General features: G+C 44.8%; 2 protein-coding genes across 5 annotated transcripts in view; one reads left to right on the forward strand and one right to left on the reverse strand.

Annotated features, from left to right (window-relative positions):
- RECQL5 (RecQ like helicase 5) overlaps nucleotides 1–3419 on the reverse strand; it is a 178803-nt gene extending 175384 nt beyond the window's left edge. For both annotated transcript variants that reach the window (XM_073608124.1, XM_073608125.1), the window contains exon 1: nucleotides 3298–3419. The gene's annotated coding sequence lies outside the window, so the exon portion shown is untranslated. The remainder of the gene's footprint in view (nucleotides 1–3297) is intronic.
- Nucleotides 3420–3424: 5 nt separating this feature from the next.
- SAP30BP (SAP30 binding protein) overlaps nucleotides 3425–25878 on the forward strand; it is an 82210-nt gene continuing 59756 nt past the window's right edge. For all 3 annotated transcript variants that reach the window (XM_073608126.1, XM_073608127.1, XM_073608128.1), the window contains exons 1-2: nucleotides 3425–3581; nucleotides 15863–15966. In XM_073608126.1, the coding sequence (XP_073464227.1) occupies nucleotides 3491–3581; nucleotides 15863–15966 (195 nt within the window). In that variant the 5' untranslated portion in view covers nucleotides 3425–3490. The remainder of the gene's footprint in view (nucleotides 3582–15862; nucleotides 15967–25878) is intronic.

The following is a 25878-nucleotide window of genomic DNA, read 5'->3' on the forward strand; positions in this document are numbered from 1 at the left end:
CCCTTAGAAATCCTGAAGGCGGTGATTGGTTTTCGGGGCCCGTACGCGGCTAGGCTCCCAAAAAGTTCCATGCATCCACATACTCAGAAGAAGCAGAATGTATTTTGGGGTGTAATTTCACATATTCACATGGCATGTTTGAGCAATATATATCATTTAGTGACAACTTTGTGCAAAAAACAAAAAGTTTGTCATTTTCCCGCAACTTGTGGCAAAATATAAAATATTCCATGGACTCACCATGCCTCTCAGAAAATAGCTTGGGGTGTCTACTTTCCAAAATGGGGTCATTTGGGGGGTTTTGTGCCATCTGGGCATTTCATGGCCTTTAAAACTGTGATAGGTAGTGAGGAGTGAAATCAAAAATTTACGCCCTTAGAAATCCTGAAGGCGGTGATTGGTTTTCGGGGTCCCGTACGCGGCTAGGCTCCCAAAAAGTCCCACACATGTGGTATCCCCGTACTCAGGAGAAGCAGCAGAATGTATTTTGGGGTGAAATTCCACATATAACCATGGCATGTGTGAGCAATTTATCATTTAGTGACAACTTTTTGTAAAAAAATTGTTTTTTTTGTCATTATTCAATTACTTGGGACAAAAAAATTAAAATATTCAATGGGCTCAACATGCCTCTCAGCAATTTCAGTAAATCTCCCCCACTGTATTAATGCTTGTGTGTTAAACACAAAGGACAGTTTGAATGTGCCCATGGATAAAAATCAAGTCAGGACTGTGTGGACAGAAATTAACACAGCGGTGACATTTTTACAGGTTTGTTAACCTCTTCCTGACCACCTCATGCAGATATACTGCGGCAAAAGGGCACATACAGGCAGATTAACGTACCTGTACGTTGCCCTTTGAGAGGCGGCTTTCGCGCGCGCCGGGAGCTCTGTGACCATGATTGCGGGTCCTGCGGACTCAATGTCCACGGGGGTACCCGCAATCGTCTCACGGTAAGGAAGTACGGGGTGATGCTAAGGTAAACAAGCATCTCCCCTTCTACCTAGTGACACTGTCACTGATCTCTGCTCCCTGTGATCAGGAGCGGAGATCAGTGTAGTGTCACACACAGCCCCTCCCCCACACAGTTAGAATCACTCCCTAGGACACACTTAACCCCTACAGCACCACCTAGTGGTTAACCCCTTCACTGCCAGTGACATTTTTACAGTAATCAATGCAATTTTTTAGCATTGATCGCCGTATTAATGCCAATAGTGCCAAAAATGTGTCAAAATTGTCTGATGTGTCCTCCATAATGTCGCAGTCACGATATAAATCGCTGATCGCCGCCATTACTAGTAAGAAAAAAAAATATTAATAAAAATGCCATAAAACTATCCCCTATTTTATAGACGCTATAACTTTTGCGCGAACCAATCAATAAATGCTTATTGCGTTTTTTTTTTACCAAAAATATGTAGAAGAATATGTATCGGCCTAAACTGAGGAAAAAAAAACATTTTTTTATATATTTTTTAGGGATATTTATTACAGCAAAAAGTAAAAAATAATGCGTTTTTTCTTTCAAAATTGTCACTATTTTTTTGTTTATAGCGCAAAAAATAAAAATCTGAGGTGATCAAATACCACCAAAAGAAAGCTCTATTTGTGGGGAAAAAAAGGACGTCAATTTTGTTTGGGAGCCACGCCGCACGACCATGAAATTGTCAGGTAAAGAGACGCAGTGCCGAATCGCAAAAAGTGCTCTGGTCTTTGGCCAGCAAAATGGTCCGGGGTTTAAGTGGTTAATATTCTAAACATTGCGCTCACTTTAGCACAAAAGCCACCCAGAACACTGGATGTGAGATGTCACTGAACAAGAGGGGAAGTTCCAGCCCATCACTGTCCACCTATAACACAAAATGTCAGTTACCTATACACTGACTCTTTATCATTACATGTGGTGGAAGTGGCTAATATCAACTAAAAAAAAAAACAAATACATAAAAAATGAAACAAAGAAAAAGGCATTTTTTGTATCAATTTGATGTGGAATTATTAATTTCAGGCAGAATGCCAACCAATTACAAAAACAAAAGACTAAATATTTTATGTCAGGTTGTAGTTCATTCGGGCTGCATTGCATTCCACCCACTTCCTCTCTCTGTGACACCAGGACAAGACATTGGGGAAGTGGTTGTCACAGGGGCACAGACAGCAATAAACACAGTAAAGTTGACGTACTAAAGACAATTAGACTGTTCACTTTGCAGGGGAATTCTATCCAGAGCTTTGTGAATGAGGGGAAGCTCTGCTGGCTTCCATCATTCAATCATGTGCAAGCAAAAAATGCAGTTTTTTTTCCTTGCATGTGATTGACAACTATTTATAAAGTGAAATTTCACCACATTCACTAAGCTGTGGAAAAAATCCCCTTGCATAGTACAGCTTTTGTTTCTTGCAAAGTGGACAACCTATTTGCCTGTAGTACATTAACCCCATTGTAAGAAATCGTAATCTTTCCTCAATGTGGTCAAATGGATCATTGTTTTTTTTTTGCATGCACCGCCCTTGGAGAGATTTCCCATCTTGTCCTAACAGGAAGTGAGGGGAGATCTCCCCAATGGGAGCAAAAATGACAGTAAAAAAACAGACAGGGGCTACAACCCTTTTCAAATCTATACAAATTGTCTTGGTTGGAGTTGCCATTCAGGATCCTATTTATTCAGTAAAGCCCACTTTGTTTGTCCTATTTACTGCAGAGATAAAAAAGTGAAAGAAAATCCCACATTTTGAGCAATCACCAGAACAGGAATAGAGGGGAAATCATCCAATACGGAAAATAGGAAACCAGGAATTCCCTCATTTTTGGGGGGGTGCCATTACTTCCTGTTTGGCTATGGGACAGGAAGTGAAGGGAAATCTCCCCATTGGGATACAGGTGGCAAAACAAACCTGACAGGGGTTATATCCTAATATATCCAAAAGAAGGCAAAATAAGTTTTGCCTTTAAAGTTCCAGCTCCAGGCTAGAGGGAAAAGAAAACTCACTTTGGGGAGATTTCCTCTGACTTCCTGTTTCAGTTATAGAACAGCAAGTGAAGGGAAATCTCCCCAATTGGAGGCACATAGGACAAAAAAAACTGACAGGGGCACAAACAGCAATAAAAATGTGACAGGAGTTCTAATCCCTATTTACTCTATACAAAACTAAAAAAATAAAAAGTTTTGCCTTTAGTTATGTCTCCATGGTCTCATGTAGGGGGCCTTCTAACTAATAAACACCGATATAATGTCAGAGCAGAGGCGACCAGCCACACTGACATAGGAAGAATAAGGTGTCTCCTTCTACCTCTGCTATGGACAGCCAGCTTGTCCCCCCGGAGAACACCAACTGTACAGACGTGTATCATCTCCCCGCAAACTTCCGCCGGCGCGGCGCACACTGATGACGAAGGCAGACCCGGCCTCTGTTGCTATGGTATTACGTTCACACACCTCTTCATTCCGCTCGCCGGAAATGCGTCATAGTTGCGACGGGAGCGATGGCGGCTAGTAAGAAGAATGTATTGTCGTCTCTGGCCGTGTATGTGGGGGACTCGGAGCCTGAGCTGGAGAGTGACGGGGAGACGGAGGGTGAGACACGTTCGGGGGACTGAGGGGGAGCGCGGTGCCAAAGTGGCTACACTTCCTGGAAATAGCCCTGGTCCTAAGTGTTGTCCATCTCTATGGTACTTGACATCTGTAGGCTGGACTGGGGACCAGAGCCTCAGCCTTGTGTTCTTAGGATTGTCCCTGGTCCCTAGTTTTGTCCATCTCTATGGTATTGGTCATCTGGACTGAGGACCAGAGCGTCAACCTTGTGTTCCAAGGATTGTCCCTCGTCCCTAGTGTTGTCCATCTCTATGGTATAGAACATTTGTAGGCTGAACTGGGGACCAGAGCGTCAACCTTGTGTTCCTAGGATTGTCCCTAGTGTTGTCCATCTCTATGATATTGGTCATCTGTAGGCTGGACTGGGGACCAGAGCGTCAGCCTTGTGTTCCTAGGATTGTCCCTGGTCCCTCGTGTTGTCCATCTCTATGGTACTTTAGAACATCTGTAGGCTGGACTGGGGACCAGAGCGTCAGCCTTGTGTTCCATCTCTATGGTATCTCTATGTGTTGTCCATCTCTATGGTATAGAACATTTGTAGGCTGAACTGGGGACCAGAGCGTCAACTTTGTGTTCCTAGGATTGTCCCTAGTGTTGTCCATCTCTATGGTATTGGACATCTGTAGGCTGGACTGGGGACCAGAGCATCAACCTTGTGTTCCTAGGATTGTACCTAGTTTTGTCCATCTCTATGATATTGGTCATCTGTAGGCTGGACTGGGGACCAGAGCGTCAGCCTTGTGTTCCTAGGATTGTCCCTGGTCCCTCGTGTTGTCCATCTCTATGGTACTTTAGAACATCTGTAGGCTGGACTGGGGACCAGAGCGTCAGCCTTGTGTTCCAAGGATTGTCCCTCGTCCCTAGTGTTGTCCATCTCTATGGTATAGAACATTTGTAGGCTGAACTGGGGACCAGAGCGTCAACTTTGTGTTCCTAGGATGGACCCTAGTGTTGTCCATCTCTATGGTATAGAACATTTGTAGGCTGAACTGGGGACCAGAGCGTCAACTTTGTGTTCCTAGGATTGTCCCTAGTGTTGTCCATCTCTATGGTATAGAACATTTGTAGGCTGAACTGGGGACCAGAGCGTCAACTTTGTGTTCCTAGGATTGTCCCTAGTGTTGTCCATCTCTATGGTATTGGACATCTGTAGGCTGGACTGGGGACCAGAGCATCAACCTTGTGTTCCTAGGATTGTACCTAGTTTTGTCCATCTCTATGATATTGGTCATCTGTAGGCTGGACTGGGGACCAGAGCGTCAGCCTTGTGTTCCTAGGATTGTCCCTGGTCCCTCGTGTTGTCCATCTCTATGGTACTTTAGAACATCTGTAGGCTGGACTGGGGACCAGAGCGTCAGCCTTGTGTTCCAAGGATTGTCCCTCGTCCCTAGTGTTGTCCATCTCTATGGTATAGAACATTTGTAGGCTGAACTGGGGACCAGAGCGTCAACTTTGTGTTCCTAGGATGGACCCTAGTGTTGTCCATCTCTATGGTATAGAACATTTGTAGGCTGAACTGGGGACCAGAGCGTCAACTTTGTGTTCCTAGGATTGTCCCTAGTGTTGTCCATCTCTATGGTATAGAACATTTGTAGGCTGAACTGGGGACCAGAGCGTCAACTTTGTGTTCCTAGGATTGTCCCTAGTGTTGTCCATCTCTATGGTATTGGACATCTGTAGGCTGGACTGGGGACCAGAGCATCAACCTTGTGTTCCTAGGATTGTCCCTAGTGTTGTCCATCTCTATGGTATTGGACATCTGTAGGCTGGACTGGGGACCAGAGCATCAACCTTGTGTTCCTAGGATTGTACCTAGTTTTGTCCATCTCTATGATATTGGTCATCTGTAGGCTGGACTGGGGACCAGAGCGTCAGCCTTGTGTTCCTAGGATTGTCCCTGGTCCCTCGTGTTGTCCATCTCTATGGTATAGAACATTTGTAGGCTGAACTGGGGACCAGAGCGTCAACTTTGTGTTCCTAGGATTGTCCCTAGTGTTGTCCATCTCTATGGTATTGGACATCTGTAGGCTGGACTGGGGACCAGAGCATCAACCTTGTGTTCCTAGGATTGTACCTAGTTTTGTCCATCTCTATGATATTGGTCATCTGTAGGCTGGACTGGGGACCAGAGCGTCAGCCTTGTGTTCCAAGGATTGTCCCTCGTCCCTAGTGTTGTCCATCTCTATGGTATAGAACATTTGTAGGCTGAACTGGGGACCAGAGCGTCAACTTTGTGTTCCTAGGATTGTCCCTAGTGTTGTCCATCTCTATGGTATTGGACATCTGTAGGCTGGACTGGGGACCAGAGCATCAACCTTGTGTTCCTAGGATTGTACCTAGTTTTGTCCATCTCTATGATATTGGTCATCTGTAGGCTGGACTGGGGACCAGAGCGTCAGCCTTGTGTTCCTAGGATTGTCCCTGGTCCCTCGTGTTGTCCATCTCTATGGTACTTTAGAACATCTGTAGGCTGGACTGGGGACCAGAGCGTCAGCCTTGTGTTCCAAGGATTGTCCCTCGTCCCTAGTGTTGTCCATCTCTATGGTATAGAACATTTGTAGGCTGAACTGGGGACCAGAGCGTCAACTTTGTGTTCCTAGGATTGTCCCTAGTGTTGTCCATCTCTATGGTATAGAACATTTGTAGGCTGAACTGGGGACCAGAGCGTCAACTTTGTGTTCCTAGGATTGTCCCTAGTGTTGTCCATCTCTATGGTATTGGACATCTGTAGGCTGGACTGGGGACCAGAGCATCAACCTTGTGTTCCTAGGATTGTCCCTAGTGTTGTCCATCTCTATGGTATTGGACATCTGTAGGCTGGACTGGGGACCAGAGCGTCAGCCTTGTGTTCCAAGGATTGTCCCTCGTCCCTAGTGTTGTCCATCTCTATGGTATAGAACATTTGTAGGCTGAACTGGGGACCAGAGCGTCAACTTTGTGTTCCTAGGATTGTCCCTAGTGTTGTCCATCTCTATGGTATAGAACATTTGTAGGCTGAACTGGGGACCAGAGCGTCAACTTTGTGTTCCTAGGATTGTCCCTAGTGTTGTCCATCTCTATGGTATTGGACATCTGTAGGCTGGACTGGGGACCAGAGCATCAACCTTGTGTTCCTAGGATTGTCCCTAGTGTTGTCCATCTCTATGGTATTGGACATCTGTAGGCTGGACTGGGGACCAGAGCATCAACCTTGTGTTCCTAGGATTGTACCTAGTTTTGTCCATCTCTATGATATTGGTCATCTGTAGGCTGGACTGGGGACCAGAGCGTCAGCCTTGTGTTCCTAGGATTGTCCCTGGTCCCTCGTGTTGTCCATCTCTATGGTATAGAACATTTGTAGGCTGAACTGGGGACCAGAGCGTCAACTTTGTGTTCCTAGGATTGTCCCTAGTGTTGTCCATCTCTATGGTATTGGACATCTGTAGGCTGGACTGGGGACCAGAGCATCAACCTTGTGTTCCTAGGATTGTACCTAGTTTTGTCCATCTCTATGATATTGGTCATCTGTAGGCTGGACTGGGGACCAGAGCGTCAGCCTTGTGTTCCAAGGATTGTCCCTCGTCCCTAGTGTTGTCCATCTCTATGGTATAGAACATTTGTAGGCTGAACTGGGGACCAGAGCGTCAACTTTGTGTTCCTAGGATTGTCCCTAGTGTTGTCCATCTCTATGGTATTGGACATCTGTAGGCTGGACTGGGGACCAGAGCATCAACCTTGTGTTCCTAGGATTGTACCTAGTTTTGTCCATCTCTATGATATTGGTCATCTGTAGGCTGGACTGGGGACCAGAGCGTCAGCCTTGTGTTCCTAGGATTGTCCCTGGTCCCTCGTGTTGTCCATCTCTATGGTACTTTAGAACATCTGTAGGCTGGACTGGGGACCAGAGCGTCAGCCTTGTGTTCCAAGGATTGTCCCTCGTCCCTAGTGTTGTCCATCTCTATGGTATAGAACATTTGTAGGCTGAACTGGGGACCAGAGCGTCAACTTTGTGTTCCTAGGATGGACCCTAGTGTTGTCCATCTCTATGGTATAGAACATTTGTAGGCTGAACTGGGGACCAGAGCGTCAACTTTGTGTTCCTAGGATTGTCCCTAGTGTTGTCCATCTCTATGGTATAGAACATTTGTAGGCTGAACTGGGGACCAGAGCGTCAACTTTGTGTTCCTAGGATTGTCCCTAGTGTTGTCCATCTCTATGGTATTGGACATCTGTAGGCTGGACTGGGGACCAGAGCATCAACCTTGTGTTCCTAGGATTGTCCCTAGTGTTGTCCATCTCTATGGTATTGGACATCTGTAGGCTGGACTGGGGACCAGAGCATCAACCTTGTGTTCCTAGGATTGTACCTAGTTTTGTCCATCTCTATGATATTGGTCATCTGTAGGCTGGACTGGGGACCAGAGCGTCAGCCTTGTGTTCCTAGGATTGTCCCTGGTCCCTCGTGTTGTCCATCTCTATGGTATAGAACATTTGTAGGCTGAACTGGGGACCAGAGCGTCAACTTTGTGTTCCTAGGATTGTCCCTAGTGTTGTCCATCTCTATGGTATTGGACATCTGTAGGCTGGACTGGGGACCAGAGCATCAACCTTGTGTTCCTAGGATTGTACCTAGTTTTGTCCATCTCTATGATATTGGTCATCTGTAGGCTGGACTGGGGACCAGAGCGTCAGCCTTGTGTTCCAAGGATTGTCCCTCGTCCCTAGTGTTGTCCATCTCTATGGTATAGAACATTTGTAGGCTGAACTGGGGACCAGAGCGTCAACTTTGTGTTCCTAGGATTGTCCCTAGTGTTGTCCATCTCTATGGTATTGGACATCTGTAGGCTGGACTGGGGACCAGAGCATCAACCTTGTGTTCCTAGGATTGTACCTAGTTTTGTCCATCTCTATGATATTGGTCATCTGTAGGCTGGACTGGGGACCAGAGCGTCAGCCTTGTGTTCCTAGGATTGTCCCTGGTCCCTCGTGTTGTCCATCTCTATGGTACTTTAGAACATCTGTAGGCTGGACTGGGGACCAGAGCGTCAGCCTTGTGTTCCAAGGATTGTCCCTCGTCCCTAGTGTTGTCCATCTCTATGGTATAGAACATTTGTAGGCTGAACTGGGGACCAGAGCGTCAACTTTGTGTTCCTAGGATGGACCCTAGTGTTGTCCATCTCTATGGTATAGAACATTTGTAGGCTGAACTGGGGACCAGAGCGTCAACTTTGTGTTCCTAGGATTGTCCCTAGTGTTGTCCATCTCTATGGTATAGAACATTTGTAGGCTGAACTGGGGACCAGAGCGTCAACTTTGTGTTCCTAGGATTGTCCCTAGTGTTGTCCATCTCTATGGTATTGGACATCTGTAGGCTGGACTGGGGACCAGAGCATCAACCTTGTGTTCCTAGGATTGTCCCTAGTGTTGTCCATCTCTATGGTATTGGACATCTGTAGGCTGGACTGGGGACCAGAGCATCAACCTTGTGTTCCTAGGATTGTACCTAGTTTTGTCCATCTCTATGATATTGGTCATCTGTAGGCTGGACTGGGGACCAGAGCGTCAGCCTTGTGTTCCTAGGATTGTCCCTGGTCCCTCGTGTTGTCCATCTCTATGGTATAGAACATTTGTAGGCTGAACTGGGGACCAGAGCGTCAACTTTGTGTTCCTAGGATTGTCCCTAGTGTTGTCCATCTCTATGGTATTGGACATCTGTAGGCTGGACTGGGGACCAGAGCATCAACCTTGTGTTCCTAGGATTGTACCTAGTTTTGTCCATCTCTATGATATTGGTCATCTGTAGGCTGGACTGGGGACCAGAGCGTCAGCCTTGTGTTCCAAGGATTGTCCCTCGTCCCTAGTGTTGTCCATCTCTATGGTATAGAACATTTGTAGGCTGAACTGGGGACCAGAGCGTCAACTTTGTGTTCCTAGGATTGTCCCTAGTGTTGTCCATCTCTATGGTATTGGACATCTGTAGGCTGGACTGGGGACCAGAGCATCAACCTTGTGTTCCTAGGATTGTACCTAGTTTTGTCCATCTCTATGATATTGGTCATCTGTAGGCTGGACTGGGGACCAGAGCGTCAGCCTTGTGTTCCTAGGATTGTCCCTGGTCCCTCGTGTTGTCCATCTCTATGGTACTTTAGAACATCTGTAGGCTGGACTGGGGACCAGAGCGTCAGCCTTGTGTTCCAAGGATTGTCCCTCGTCCCTAGTGTTGTCCATCTCTATGGTATAGAACATTTGTAGGCTGAACTGGGGACCAGAGCGTCAACTTTGTGTTCCTAGGATGGACCCTAGTGTTGTCCATCTCTATGGTATAGAACATTTGTAGGCTGAACTGGGGACCAGAGCGTCAACTTTGTGTTCCTAGGATTGTCCCTAGTGTTGTCCATCTCTATGGTATAGAACATTTGTAGGCTGAACTGGGGACCAGAGCGTCAACTTTGTGTTCCTAGGATTGTCCCTAGTGTTGTCCATCTATATGGTATTGGACATCTGTAGGCTGGACTGGGGACCAGAGCATCAACCTTGTGTTCCTAGGATTGTCCCTAGTGTTGTCCATCTCTATGGTATTGGACATCTGTAGGCTGGACTGGGGACCAGAGCATCAACCTTGTGTTCCTAGGATTGTCCCTAGTGTTGTCCATCTCTATGGTATAGAACATCTGTAGGCTGGACTGGGACCAGAGCGTCAACCTTGTGTTCCTAATATTGTCCCTAGTGTTGTCCATCTCTATGGTATTGGACATCTGTAGGCTGGACTGGGGACCAGAGCCTCTGCATTGTGTTCCTAGGATTGTCCCTAGTGTTGTCCATCTCTATGGTACTATAGAACATCTGTAGGCTGGACTGGGGACCAGAGAGTCAACCGTGTGTTAGTAGGATTGTCCCTGGTCCCTAGAGTTGTCCATCTCTATGGTATTGGACATCTGTAAGCTAGACTGAGGACCAGAGCGTCAGCCTTGTGTTCCTAGGATTGTCTGTGGTCCCTAGTGTTGTCCATCTCTATTGTATTGGACATCTGTAGGCTGAACTGGGGACAGAGCCTCAGCCTTGTGTTCCTAGAATTGTCCCTGGTCCCTAGTGTTGTCCATCTCTATGGTACTATAGAACATCTGTAGGCTGGACTGGGGACTAGAGCATTTGCCTTTTGTCCGTAGAATTGTCCCGATCTATGGTATAGAACATCTGTAGGCTGGACTGAGGACCAGAGCATCATCCTTGTGTCCCTAGGAATGTCCCTCGTCCCTAGTGTTGTCCATCTCTATGGTACTTTAGAACATCTGTAGGCTGAACTGAGGACCAGAGAGTCAGCCTTGTGTTAGTAGGATTGTCACTGGTCCCTAGTGTTGTCCATCTCTATGATATTGGACATCTGTAGGCTGGACTGAGGACCAGAGCCTCAGCCTTGTGTTCCTAGGATTGTCCCTCGTCCCTAGTGTTGTCCATCTCTATGGTACTTTAGAACATCTGTAAGCTGGACTGGGGACCAGAGCCTCAGCCTTGTGTTCCTAGGATTATCTGTGGTCCCTAGTGTTGTCCATCTCTATGGTACTTTGGAACATCTGTAGGCTGAACTGGGGACCAGTGCGTCAACCTTGTGTTCCTAGGATTGTCCCTAGTGTTGTCCATCTCTATGGTATTGGTCATCTGTAGGCTGGACTGGGGACCAGAGCCTCAGCCTTGTGTTCCTAGAATTGTCCCTGGTCCCTAGTGTTGTCCATCTCTATGGTACTATAGAACATCTGTAAGCTGGACTGGGGACCTTCTGTCTGTAGAATTGTCCCTTGTCCCCAGTGTTGTCCAAATCTATGGTATAGGTCATCTGTTGGTCAGATTGGGAACCAGAGCATCAGCCTTGTTCGTAAAATTGTCCCTGGCCCCTAGTGTTGTCCAGCTTTGTGGTATAGGTCATCTGTAGGCTAGCATGGGGACCAGAGTGTGAGTCTTGTGTTTCTGAATCCCAATATTTTCCAGCTCTATGGTATTATTTCTTTATTACAGTTATTCATATATTGCTGTTCATTTACAGAGAGCTTTATATACTGTACAATCATATCAGTCTCTGACCTCAAGGAGGTTACAATCTAAGGCTCCTACTTCACATACAAACTAGGGCCAAGTTAGACAGGACACCATTAACCTACCAGCGTGTCCTTGTAGTGTGGGAGTAAACCCATGCAGACACAGGGAGAACATACAAACTGAGTGCAGATGGCGTTCTGCCTAGTAAATGAACCGAGAACCCCAGTGCTGCAAGGCAGTACTAACCACTAAGCCATTGTGCTACCTATAGCTTATCATTAGGTTGTCCTGGACACCAAAGTGATCAGTGTCAGCCTGGTGTCCTTAGAAATGGCCTTGCTTGGTGATGATGGTATTTATTGTATAACGTATCATTGGTTTGTCCTGGGTAACAGTGGTCAATGTCAGCCTTGTGTCTTAGAAATGGCTCTGGTTCCTATTGTTGATGGTGTAACTGATCAATACATTACCAAAGTGATCAGGTTCTTAGAATTGGCTATGGTTCCTGGTGCAGTTCATCTTTAGGTTGTCATGTGTATAAGGGTGATCAATGTCAGCCTTCTGTCCTTAGAAATGTCTCTGGTGTTAATTTTCTGGTTTATCTTTAGGCAGGACAGGATGTTTTAAACAAGTTGGGAACAGCCAGTCTTCCATATTGTTTGGAGAGAGTCAACAGGGATCTTCTGATCCTTCGGTGCTTGTATGCCCAAATGAATCCACATTGATTTTTTATCACAGTATGATTGACACGTTGTGAATGATTCCATTTTATCATTGGCTATTCCATTTATGTGTTTTTGCTATAATAAACTTTGATATTTTGTACTGGCACAGTGGGCTGTGTATTTCCTTTCCTCTTTCCCTTATCCCCTTTTATGTCATTGGAGTCGGTTGAGCCGAGGCAGGGTTTTTATTATGAGTTTTTTGATGATATGATACCGAGAGCTCCTACTCCAATCCTTTTACCCCTCTCCCCTTTTTGCAGTTTCAAGCGTATAGGGGTTTATTTATATATTTTTTAGATGTATTCATAGCAGGCATTAGCAGGGATTTGCACCTTGAGGGATCCTTATTTTTAGGAAAAATCAGACCTCATTACAAAGTGAAGCTAATTACTAAGACACTTTAAAGATGGCAGACAGATAATAAAAGTTGAATATGTGGTACATGTGCACTTTTTAAAAATATTTTTAATGCAGTTTTTTAGTAATACTAGAGATTAAAAACCCAGTGGGTCACATCCATGCAGGGCGATATTTGGTGGTAAAAAAAAAAAAATAAATCAAAACCCATGAAAAAAAAAGCAAAACCCATAATGGACAATAAACCCAGTAGGTTTATTTTCTGTATATGTAAACTGCAAGTTGGGAAAATCAACAATACAGTAACCTCTCCATTCCTCGAGATTAAAGGGAACAGATCCATAATGTTTATGAATAGCGGCACATCCAGATGTGATCCAGCCGCTAAGATCATCATATGTGAACAAGATACATCATACTGTCAATATTGATTCTTATGATTGTGCATATTGTCATATAAATGATTTTATGTAGGAATATTACATTTTAGATGAAAAATTATACTTTTTAAATAAAATTACCGCTATAATACACAAGCTTAATGTATTCTAGTAAAGTTAGTTCTAGTAAAGGTCTGTTTTGTTAGTTTATAGCAGTAGTTTGTTATTTTATAAACTTACAGCAGGCCGTGGCCATCTTAAGTGTGGGCATCTGAAGCCAGACTGTATTTCTTCCTGGATCTCATCCTTGCAGATCTCGAACATGCTCAGTGCAGCACAAGCAGTGTAATAGGTTTCAGGTGAGGTTTCCATAGCAACGGCAGTGTCAGAGGAAGTTGTTGCCCCTTCCCAGAAGGCATTGCAAACAGGAGATGATGCAATGGGCCACGGCCAGGGAGGAGGAAGTGAAAAATGAATACAGCAGATATACAGTAGGTGCTGAGAACATTTTTCTTTAAAAATCCAATTCGTTTACATTGCACAGTTTAGTGAGGGATGCTGAAGAGTTGTAAAAGTGGGTGGAACTCCACTTTTAATAAAAAAAAAAAAGTTTTAATATAGCAAACCAATGTTGTGCCTCAAAAGTCCCACTTTTTGATACTACTATGTTTCAAGGCACTAGACTAGATATAAGGATTCGGCAACTATACTTTGCAAATTTATATTTCAGTTGGGTGAACAGTTCACATCAACATGAACAAAGTGGGTGGAGGGATAGGCCCTGGGCACAACAGGGCATCTTGTACATATGCACTTTATTGCAGCACAGTATCTTAGATCAGTTCATTTCCAGAAGCCAACTCGTCAATGTGCCTAACCAAAATTATAAATACAAAATGCAGAAAGTGCCTTTGTAAGTTTCCTGTTGGTGACACATGTTCTCTTGGTTATCTTTCTTCCACATGACATGATAGAGTAAACATTTGGACATATTGGCAAAGCATGCGTTACTGATTCAGTAAATATTTTCAGTATCAATGAAGTTTTACAGCTAAAAAGAGCAATACATATACTGATCAGCCATACCTTTATGGCCACCTTGCTAATGCTAACATTAAGTAGGACCCCCTTTTGCCTTAAAAACAGCCCTGACCTGTCAAGGTATAGACTCCACTAGACCTCTGAATGTTATGGTGGTATCTGACACCAAGACATCAGTAGCAGATCCTTTAAGTCCTGTAAGTTGTAAGGACGGGACTCCAGGGATTGGACTTGCTTTTCCAGCACATCCTGCATATGCTTGATTGGATTGAGATCTGGAAAATTTGGAGGCCAAGTCAGCATTCCAAACTCATTGTTGTGTTCCTCAAACCTTTTTTGAACCAATTTTGCACTGTGGCAGGGTGCATTATCCTGCTGAAAGAGGCCACTGCCATCAGGGAGTACCATTTCTATGAAGGGGTGTACTTGGTCACTAACAATGCTTAGGTAGGTGGTTCATGATAAGTAACACTCACGTGAATGGCTGGACCCCAGGTTTTCTAACGGAACATAACACTGCCTCCGCCGGCTTGCCTTCTCATACTGCATCCTGGTGCCCTGTCTTCCCCAGGTATGTGACGCATGCACACCCAACCATCCACTTGATGTTAAAGAAAGCATGATTTATCAGACCAGGCCTTCTTCCATTTCTCCATAGTCCAGTTCTGATGTTCATGTGCCTATTGTAAGTGCTTTTGGCTGTGGACACGGGTCAGCATGGGCACCTTGACAGGTCTGTGCCTACACAGCCGCACATACAACAAACTGCAATGCCCATTTTTTTCTGCTTTAAACACATCGACTTGAGGGACAACATGTTCACTTGCTGCCTAATATATCCCACCCCATTTAGATGCCATGGTAACAAGTTAGTTATTGACTTAGCCTGTCAGTGGTTCTAAAGGTATAGCTGATTGGTTCTCTCTCTCTCTCCGGTGCCGATATCAAGAATTTTCACAAGTATCAGTACTCACTCAAACGCTACCGATACTTTACGATGCAATTTGCATCAATACAAAAGGAATGGGCGCAAATCGCACTGCAAAGACTCTCGTGCCATTTTAACAGGAACATGATGTGTTTCCTGTCCGAATCACAGGTGATTTTCCCCCACTGTGTGTGTATGTAGAAAGGGATTAAAGCACCATCTAGTGGGCAGTTTAAAAATTGTAATAACTTGCAGTACATAGGAGGTATCGCTGGAAGAGATGTATAGAGGCAGTCCGCCCCCTAAGCTGACATCACTTTCACCCTATACCCACGGGGTCCTGTAACTTCTCCTTCAGCCCTGTGAGCCCCTCCAGCGGCACTGATTTTCTACCATCGGCGGACCAGGACACCTATGTAGATTATTTTGCATGTGGCCAAATATGTACTGTGAGTTCTAACGTTTTTAAACTGCCCACTAGATTCACACACAGTTGCAGTGGGGAAAATTGCATATGGTCATATCGCACTGCATTCCTGTTAAAATCATATGTGATTCTTTTCAGTGCAATTCGCGCCTTTAATTTATTTTTTTCTTGTGTTGATGCAAATTGCACTGTAAAGTATTGGTACTCTGTATCAGCGAGTGCTTGACCAAAAGTATTGGTACTCGCCGATAAAAAAAATACGGCATCGGTGCAATCTTAGTATTTGGATAAGGAATAATACAAATTATGTGATAGGGAGAGATAATTAAGTGTAAAAGTAAGGACAATGTTCTTTTCCACCCTTTTACCAATAAAAGTATCACTTGCCATTTTAGATGACAAGGGAAGTCTGGTGCCCCTTTCATATGGACAGGATGATGTAACCAGAGTGGAAGAAGATGGATCCAACAAGGAAGATGATGATGCTAGCCCACATTCTGTAAGTAAATTTGTGAAGAAGGCACTCTGACCACTAATGATTATCAGTTTAAGCTGAACTCTAAGTAAACCGCTGAATACTCAGGTGAATTACATATGTGGGAACTGTTTAACACCCCAAAGAATTTGTATTTCTGTGCATCCAGTTCTGAGATTTCCACAGCTCTGCCACACAGCACAGTGTTGTCCTTTTGTGTTTATTAACACTTACAGGTGTTTTCCTTCTCCCAGCCTGTGATTGTACAGTGAAGGTGAAGTAATGGACTGATGAGATCATCCCTCAATCTCCACTTAATGGCATGTTGCTTGCTTGCATATGTACTGATTGGCTGCTTGTGCTGTTTGTATCCTATTCTAAACCCTTCTGTACAGTAGAGGTAAGAGGTTGATGCCGAGTCGAATTCAGGTACTTGCACTGCTTGTATTGGAAAATACATTTAAAGCATAACTTTACCATAACAGTTTGATAACAATTAATGTTCTTTAACAGAAGAGCATACGTTCCACATTAATAATTACGCTAACAAAATTAATGTGTGCTGTAAATTGCCTCCAGCATTGCTCCTGTTTCTTCTTGCTGGAGGCTGTCATTTTTTTGAAGCCCAGAGCATTCACTTTCTTATTGAACACTATCCTTGGTCTCAAAAAATATATGTCACTTTCTTTAAAGCGGCGTTCCACTCATTTTTCAGTTTATTAAAGAGGAAGTAAACCCCGCAACTTATTGCTGTTTTTTCTAATAATTAAATTCTTTTAAACCTTGCCAAGCGACAGATATATATAGTTGTCCAAAACAAGCTTTCTACATACCTTTTTTAGCAGCTTTACTCTTTTGGCTCTTCCGGGTATCGTCCGCGCCATTCTTCCTCCTGTATACTGAAGCCTTTGTGGACGTCATTTCCGCCCTTAGTTCATATCCCTGTCAAAATTTTGCGCATGCGCCATATCGTCGTAACCAAGCCTCTATCAAGGGGGAGAACCAGGAAGGAGGGGATCATTCTGCAGCATCACGAGGCTTCGCTTTGTGCCGTTGTGAGTGTCAGATAATGACACGGCAAGCAGAGGAAGCTGAAACGGCACCTAAAGGAGATGCCTAGTGCGCGGGCGACATCACAGCACTCAGAATGATGCTTTACATCGCAAACACAACTGTGAGTGCACTTTCACAGTCAGCGATAAGCTGCCTGTGCTATCTAGATTAGATTGAGCAAAAGTAGTAGAGGAGGGTTTACAACCACTTTAAAAGTCAGCAGCTACAAAAAGTGTAGCTGCTGACTTTTAATAAGTACACACTCACCTGTCCCACAGTCCATCGATGCGGCCGCCCGAAGCCTCGCTCCTCTCCCCCTCCTCTCTCTGGCGCTTGCATTGCAACTGTGGGCACCCGGCTGTGACAGTTTGCGGCTTCGCAGCCGGGCACGCATACGCGAGTCACGCTGCACTCTCCTAGTGGCCAGGCGATCTTTTGGGACCTGTGATATGTCCCAGAAGATTGCAGAGAGGGAGGGGCCGCCTAGGGGGAGAGGAGGAGTCGCCTAGGCAGCGAGATGACGGAAGGAGAAAGTGGGACAGGAAGTACCTGTCAAAACCAGAAAAAAATTGCATGTCAAATGTGCCATGTAAGGAGGTGAGGAGTGCTTAAAGCGAAAGTTCCACTTTTGGGTGGAACTCTGCTTTAATTACAATGTGGGCATTTGCAGCCTTGATTGTATGTCTTGGCTCAACTAGAGGGAAAGCCTGCAGAAGCTTTGCAGTGGTGAAGTTCATAGTGCTGCCAAGGGAGAAAGAGAATATCAGGGAGATAAAATAAGACACTATCTTTGTAAGTTACATTTTTTTTTTGTGTCTCCCTGGCAGCAGACAGTTTGTCCTGTCACCTCTCCTGCTTTTCTTTTCTCTCGCCCTAATCTGTCCTTCCTCAGCACCATCTCTGTCATTCCTACTGCTTTTTGTGGCACCCCCATTGTGGGGTAACCAATATATAAACTTTGAAATTGCGCTATAAAAACTTAAAGAGCTGCTGTCACCACCATCGATATCAAGGGTGTAAAACAATAAAATTCTCAAAGTGCTGCGCTAAATATTAACACGTAAAAGATGAACAATGAGTAATCATGTAAATAAATGAAGTGAAAAAAGGTCCAAATAAATGTGCCAGTGACATGATCAGTCCCAAATTGTGCAAATTACAATGAATCGGAACAATGAATGCCATATGTGCTCTGTCACCTATGGTGCAGTTAGACACTTACCAGAGCAAATTGACTCTTTATTAAAGAGGGGTGTCCAACCCACAGCCCAGGAGAGTTCGGCATGCGACCCCGTACAAGAAAAAAAAGCCCCAGTGGCTAGCATGTATGGCAAGATGCAGGGGATGCCATGTATATCTATTTGCATAGAAGCTGCAGCAGGAATGAGCACAGCTTAAGTGATGCTGGAGGTGCTGTTTTTGTAAAAGCATCGGTAACAGCTAAAGCAGGGATTCTAGAGCCAGGCAAGTAAATGCCACTTGGCTTTATTGTGGTGGTGTTAAGGAGGGGCCCCCAAATCACAGATTTTGCAAACTGTTTGTGAATTTAGGCTAGGTTCACATTATTGTGGGTATTGCAGCTGTTCTCGCACCCACAGCCAAAACACACTGCTCTTTATGGAGGCATGGGTCTGCCAATTCGTCTTAATGCATCTAAAAACACAGTGCAATTGCATGGTGGAAAAGCACTGCAGTTCAAAAATGGTGCAGGAGACTTTTCAAATGTGGCCCAAGACAATTTCACTTCTTCCTATGTGGGCCAGGAAGGTCAAAAGTTTGAACACCCCTGTTTTAAAAAGAGTCAAATACGTTTGTGTGTTAAACTAGTCTCCTGCTCAGGATGAGAAGGCTCCACTGGATTCCACTTCAGCCTCACTTGCTGTATATGACATCCATGGACTAACATAGTGGAATCATCAGGAAGAAAAAGGCCAGGAAAGCCACATAGTGTGAAACCGCATTTTTACAAATTTTATGAAAATAAATCACTAGGTCCTCACAAAGGGATAAAATAAGACAAACGCTCATCATTAAGAAAAAAAAAAAGGCCGGTCCCGGGAATCAAACTAACAACTTCCTGGTTCTGGAGTACATGGTGACATGACGATCGATGGCCATGGTTCATGTTTTAGTTTTTAATTTGTTGATTTCTAAATGGAATTTTCCATGGGTTTCATGTTTGTTTATTCATTGAAATGCTTTTTTGGAGGAACGGTGGGGGTCTTAAAGTCTTAAAGACGGGCAAAGTCACTTTTTATTTTGCCATACTTTATCTTGGTATGTGGCTAAAATCTTGTCACAATCTAAATAGAAACTTTCATCCTTTGAAGTAAATTCAAAATTTTGAAAAAAAAGACATCTGTTTGTTCAAAAAATCCTGTCTGTTAGAGAAGACTGTTAAGCATGTATGACTGCGGGATCTTGTAGAACACTGAAGTAGATGTGCTGTACGTCCTGTGATCAGATCTGTAGGTGGAAATGATAACCCATGGACATTTTCTACTATGATGATTGGTTCCCACACACCAGTATTCCATTGATTAGACTAGCATATACAGTTGGTACATTTGATGGTTCTTACAGATCCTTGTTTATGTATATATTACTCTAACTATAGCCTAGGATACACTCAGGTGACTTATATCAACTGCTTGTGGATCATGGTGGAAAGTCAGTTTAAAGGCAACTTGTGTTGTGTTTTTCATAAGGTCTGTACTACACTGCATGATATTTTCTGACACTAAAGGTGTGTTGTGAGTTCTAGGTAGTTCTGTAATATTTTAAATACAACAGCTCAAAGCCTGAAGTTTCATAAGCTACTTCTGAGACAGATATGGGTGTTTTTGGCTTATAGGCTTCAATGGGAACGTCTGTAAACACTTGAATCAAGTGTTTTTCAACGTTATTTCTGCTATTTTTTCTTTTAGCTTTGCTAGAAAGCCTGAAGCTTGAATACACATGTGAAACACTTGAAATATGCTTCTAACCACTTCAAGACCACAATACGTGTGTGTATAGTATGTGTGTGTATATATATATATATATATATATATATATATATATATTCTATACACACATGTTACTGGCCGATTAATCGATTATGAAAAATCGATTAGTTGTTTCAGCCCTAGTAGAGTTAAATCATCTGCCAGAGCTGCAAGGGTGCCAACAATTTAGTTTCTTCAAATACAGTGAGGGGGAAAAGGTATTTGATCCCCTGCTGATTTTGTATGTTTGCCCACTGACAAAGAAATGACCAGTCTATAATTGTATTGGTAGGTTTATATTAACAGTGAGAGACAGAATAACAACAGAAAATCCAGAAAAACGCGTTTCAAAAAAGTTATACATTTGATTTACATTCTAATGAGTGAACAGTATTTGAACCCCCATCAATCAGCAAGATTTCTGGGTCCCAGGTGTCTTCTACACAGGTAACAAGCTGAGATTAGGAGCACTCCCTTAAAGGGAGTGCTCCTAATCTCAGCTTGTTACCTGTATAAAAGACACCTGTCCATAGAAGCAATCCATCAATCAGATTCCAATCTCTCCACCATGGCCAAGACCAAAGAGCTGTCCAAGGATGTCACAGGACAATATTGTAGACCTACACAAGGCTGGAATGGGCTACAAGATCATCTCCAAGCAGCTTTATGAGAGGGTGACAACAGTTGGTGTGATGGTGTCTGCCCATACCAGTGTTCAAAAAATACCCGCCTCGCAATGGATAAACTGGGTGGGAATCCTCTGTCTGACATAGGGAGGATCCAGGAAAGGAAAATTACGGTAAATATGGACAACAATTTTCCTTATTCCTGGACCTCCCCATGTCAGCCTACTATGGGATGTACCAAGCAATTTTAAGAAGGGAGGGAAGACAAAAAAAAAAAGCCAAACCCTCAATGCAATGCTACTCAAATTTTTAATGAGCAACAGCCGCCGTGATAACCATAGAGCCAAATGTTTCCTCAGGCGGACAAGCCAAATTAAGCCTGTAATGCCTAATAAAAGGTTTTGGGCGTGCTCCAGCTTGCTGCTCTGCAAACTACCTCAGGGGCGACCTTCGCGTATGCTGCCATAGCCCTCGTCGAATGTGCTTTGATCTCTGAAGGAGGAGGAAGGCCCAGCGTTTTGTATGCAATATGTATGGTCTTGACAAATCAGGAAGACACAACTCTGGATGTTGCCTCCATACCCTTTTAGGCCCCATTGGGAAAATCTACAGCTGATCTAGTTTTTAAAAGCTTTTAGTCCATTTCAGGTAGGTTGAAACCGCAGAGACCAGGTCTAACCTACTTCACTCATCAGCTGTATCCGCTGGAAAGGCTGGGAGAATGACCTCCCAGTTTATACAAAATTATATGGCAACCTTAGGTAGTAAGCTTGGTATCGGCCTAAGGACTATCTTGTCTGGGAGCACCAAACAATATGGTTCTTTAGATGAGAAGGTGCACAATTCGGAGGCTCTTCTGGCCGAGGCAACGGATAGTAAAAAACAAAAACTGTTAAAAGAAATAATGAACAAGAGAAAGCTTGATCAAACGTAGGAACCAGCGATGTTCCCAAGACTAGTGTTAAGTCCTCTTTTGGAAAAAACAATTTCAATGGAGGTCTGATTTCTATGGCTGCCCCTAAAAATCAGATCACCAACGGATGTAGAGTATCTTGTACACGACATAGCCGACAAAGCGGGGATTCGACCCTTCAGGGAATTATAAGCTAACCCTTAGAGACCACTCTGCAGAAACTCCAAAATGTTAGATGCTGAAGGAGATCCAAGGTCCCAACCCCTTTCTGTAGTATTCCAGATCTGGCGACAGGTTACATTCGTTGACCTCTTACGAGCCTGTAATAAGATCTCCTATACCCAAGCCAGTTAAAGCCTCCCTCTCACTTCCAAGTCATTAACTTCATCCTCCTGCGGTTCGGGTGTCAGGCCCCACTCTGCAGAAGGAGATTTTGACAAGGAGACAGTGGGATTGGTGAGCTCAACTTTATCCTCCAAGCCAGAGGGAACCACGGCTCCTTGAGCCAGTAAGGTAAGACTACTATTGCTGTGACCCTTTCTCGCTGAATCTTAAGCAGGATTTTGAGAGACAATGGAAGCGGTAGGAACACATACATCAAGGGGAAGTTCCAAGACCTGGACAGAGCACCCTGATCCAACGCCTGTGGATGTCAGGTCTGGGAGAAGAAGCAAGGCAGTTGACAATTCTACAATGCCATGAGATCTATCGATTGAGGCCCCATTCGTTGTGATCCCCAAAGCCTCGACTCAAGTGATCTGCTAAAACATTCCCAGGCCCTGGGAGATAAGATGCTGTAAGAGAGCCGAGATTCTTCTCTGTGCATAGGAAGATTGACATGCCACCTGAAGGAGAGGGCGACTTCTTGTGCCCCCTTGATGAGACACAAAAGCCACCGTAGTTGTTGTCCAAAGAATATTGACAGCATAGGTTGGAACGCTAAGAGAGCGCGTCTGACAGCATCCAATCCCAGGAAATTTGAATTCTTCGCCCCACAAAGGTTCCATTGGCCTTGAACCTGCTGTCCCAGGCAGTGTGCCCCGCAGCCTGCCAGACTGGCATTGGTCGTCACCACTATTGATTCTGAGGCCTTCAAAGGAACTCCGCGGGAAAGATTGCGAGCTACTGACCACCAAACCAGGGACCAGCCACCCCAATCCGTGTGGAATTGTACTCCTAAATACTCCAACATTTGGGTTGGGTGCATCTGGCTCTTCCGAAAGTTGAACAACCAATCGAAACGAGCTAGTGTTTTGCAGGTGAAATTCACATGAAGTAGAAGGAGCTCATTTGATGGACCCAGAAGTAGCATGTCGTCTAGATAATGGAATATTTGCACTCCCTTGACCCTGAGAGTCGCAACGACAGCAGACAGTAGCTTTGAGAACATTCTCAGTCGTGCAGAGACTGAATGGGAGACATTAAAATTGAAAATGAGAGCCTTCCACGGAAAACCTGAGAAAGCGATGGTGAGATGCGTCTATGGAAACCTGAAGATGTGCATCCGCCAGATCCATGGAAACCATCCAGTCTCCTGAGTCCACAACCGAAATGATCGTTTCCAATGACTCCATTTTGAATGGTGGAACTTTCATGTAAGAATTCAGGACTTTGAGGTCAAAAACTGGTCCGAAACCCCCTGAAGCCTCTGGGACCAAAAACAGAGGGGAACATACTCTCTGACCCCATTCTTGCCTTGGAACCAGAAGGATGGCCCTCGCTGCCAACAGCTCCCCTATATGTCTTCTCAAACATCTGTAGGAAGCCCAGTTTTCTACGAACAAGGTCTGAGGGGGGGCCTTGTTCTGAACTTGAGACGATAACGTGATCGAATGATGGCTACAATCCAGGCATCCTGTAATTTGTCCGCCCAACCCCCCCCCCCCCCCCCCCCCCCGAATTGGGCTAGTCTTGCTCCTACTTGAGAGGGTTAAGCCGAGACACCTTCAGAAGGACGTATTTGAAGCCTTAGGGGAGCTTTGTTGGCCCTGGGCTTGGAAGGTTTCTGGAAGGTTGAACCAGCTCCCTTCCACTGTCTGAAAAACTGTCTCTAAGCACTGGCCTCTCTAAATCCTTCTTTGGATCTCTTGTTAAACCAAAAGGGCTGCTGTTGTCTTTTTCTCTTCTGCGGGATTAGGCTAAATCTACCGCAGGAAATCCGCTGAATTGCTGATTCTAAGTCTTCCCGAAGAGTAGCTTCCCGTCGAATGGAACTGAAAATAGACTGTGCTTTGAAGCCTTATCGGCCAACCATAAGGCTCTGTGGGCTGTGACGGAATAAGCCATTTTTTTTGCTGTCATCTTGACCTGGTCGACAGCCACTTCAGCCACAAACTCTACAGCAGTCTTGAAAACTGCAAAGGAGAAGAACTGCCACTTCCCAGACTTTCACCTGAACATCCATCCACCAGCTCCGCTACCCACAGTCTAATGCTGGATTCACACCCATGTGCTCCCTGCATTCCTCAGACCCGCACCACAGAACACGCCCCATAGGAGACCATGGTAAATGAACGGTAGTGCAAATCTGCAAAAAGCACCAAAAAATGCACAGGTGCGAATCCAACCCAAGTGCTGCTGCCACAGAATTGAGTACTATCACCGGTCTGTAGGTTGCTCCGCCCAAACTATACAACCTTTTCAGATCTGCGTTTATTCTGCGACCCATAGGATCCCTAAAAGAGACCGAATCCTCCAGCAGAAGCGGAATGTGGCAGGCGAATCGACGTAATGAAGCATCCACCTTAAGCATAGTGTCCCAAGGGGTACAGCTTCGATACTCGATTATGCACATTGAGCTTATTCTCAGGCCCCGCCCACTCATCGGCAAATACTTCTTTAATTTCAGAAATGAATGGGAAGGAAGGTAACGATTTCTTTAAATACAGGTAGTATCTCTGCTGTTTCTTTGGAGGCGGCAATTCTTCCTGCCACTTCATCACATCCTTAACAGTCTCCACCAAGGGGGGAACCAGTGCACAAATCAAACGTATGCGTTCCCTAGACCATCTCCACCTCAGATGGATCCGAATCGCTATCGACTTCAGAGTTAAAACGCACTGAAAACACATGATCTGAATTTGGAAAAGCTGAAGATACAGCAGGATGAGCAGGATTCCTTGAAACACAATTTAACCCTTCCTTGACTGTGTGCTTAATGTAGGTTTTAACCTGGCGTGCTTTCGCAGCATTGTCTGAGCCGCGTCCTTGAAGCAAGATGCACATATCCACTTTCCTCTGAGGACCTCAGTTGAACAGGCCCAACAGGATCCTTCTGCCTGGGCTGGCGATGAAGACCTATCCGAAGAAGAGGATCTTATTCTCTGTTTGCGCCCGGATTTGCTCTTTCTAGAGGCATTCTGATGTCTTGACCACTCTTGGCTCGGGTCCAAGCGACTAAAGTGAGGTAAGGGCGAGGGAGATCTGGAATGCTGTGACAACAGGTGTCTATCCAGCTGCATATGACTGTGATTTGTCATGTCTAGTCTTTTTTTTTACTCCTTTGAGGCTGGAATGCTGATTTGGAACCTCTTTGCGAGCGTTTAGCTCAAACTGGGCCCTTCTCTCTGTAAAAACACAGAGGCTGTGCTCTCTTTTTTATAAAATAAATAAAATAAACTTCTCCATCTGAATCTTCAGTGCTAAGGCAGTTAGGCAGGCAGGCAAAACTCCCCAGACCTATAAAGGCACAGGAAAATAAAAATACTCTGACAGACAAGTAACACAGAAGTAATGAGAGTCCTGGACGGAGTCCTGGTCCTGGACCAGAGCAGTGTAGCAGATTGATCAGCTGGAGGCTCTGATTAGCCTAGAGGACAGAGCCTGCTGCAAATCAGCAGTGAGCATTCTGGTATTTGCTAGGCAATCCAAGAGAAAGCTACCTCTGACCTCACCTGCTCAACTCTGAGCTTCCTGAAAGGAATACATGTGGAGGTGGTGAACTACAAGTCCCAGCGAGCCAAACCACTGCCTGAACACACAAAAACATGGAAGGAGAGAGTACCAGCACCTGCCTAACGAAGGTATATACAGTCATTTATACTGCCTGTGACCTTTGGTAGTAATACACAGTCATTTATACTGTACCATTCAATCCCAGCACCACGGGAACCCACCTCCTCAGGAGATTTACATCCTATATGGGGTGGGTCTTCTGATCCAGGAGAGGCTGAACCCGAACAGGATGGATGATGGCTGGAGAAAAAAATCAAAATATATAAATAAAAATAAACTTTTAAAAGGCGTCAGAGCGAGGACGAAAAAAGAACACCGGTGTGGGCAGACAGCCGCCCTTTATGGGCTAAGAAAAGGTGGCCCTGGAGGGGTCGGAGCTGACCCATAGTAGGCTGACATGGGG

The sequence above is a fragment of the Aquarana catesbeiana genome, linkage group LG12 (genome assembly GCF_042186555.1).
Source record: "Aquarana catesbeiana isolate 2022-GZ linkage group LG12, ASM4218655v1, whole genome shotgun sequence".
NCBI lineage: Eukaryota > Metazoa > Chordata > Amphibia > Anura > Ranidae > Aquarana > Aquarana catesbeiana.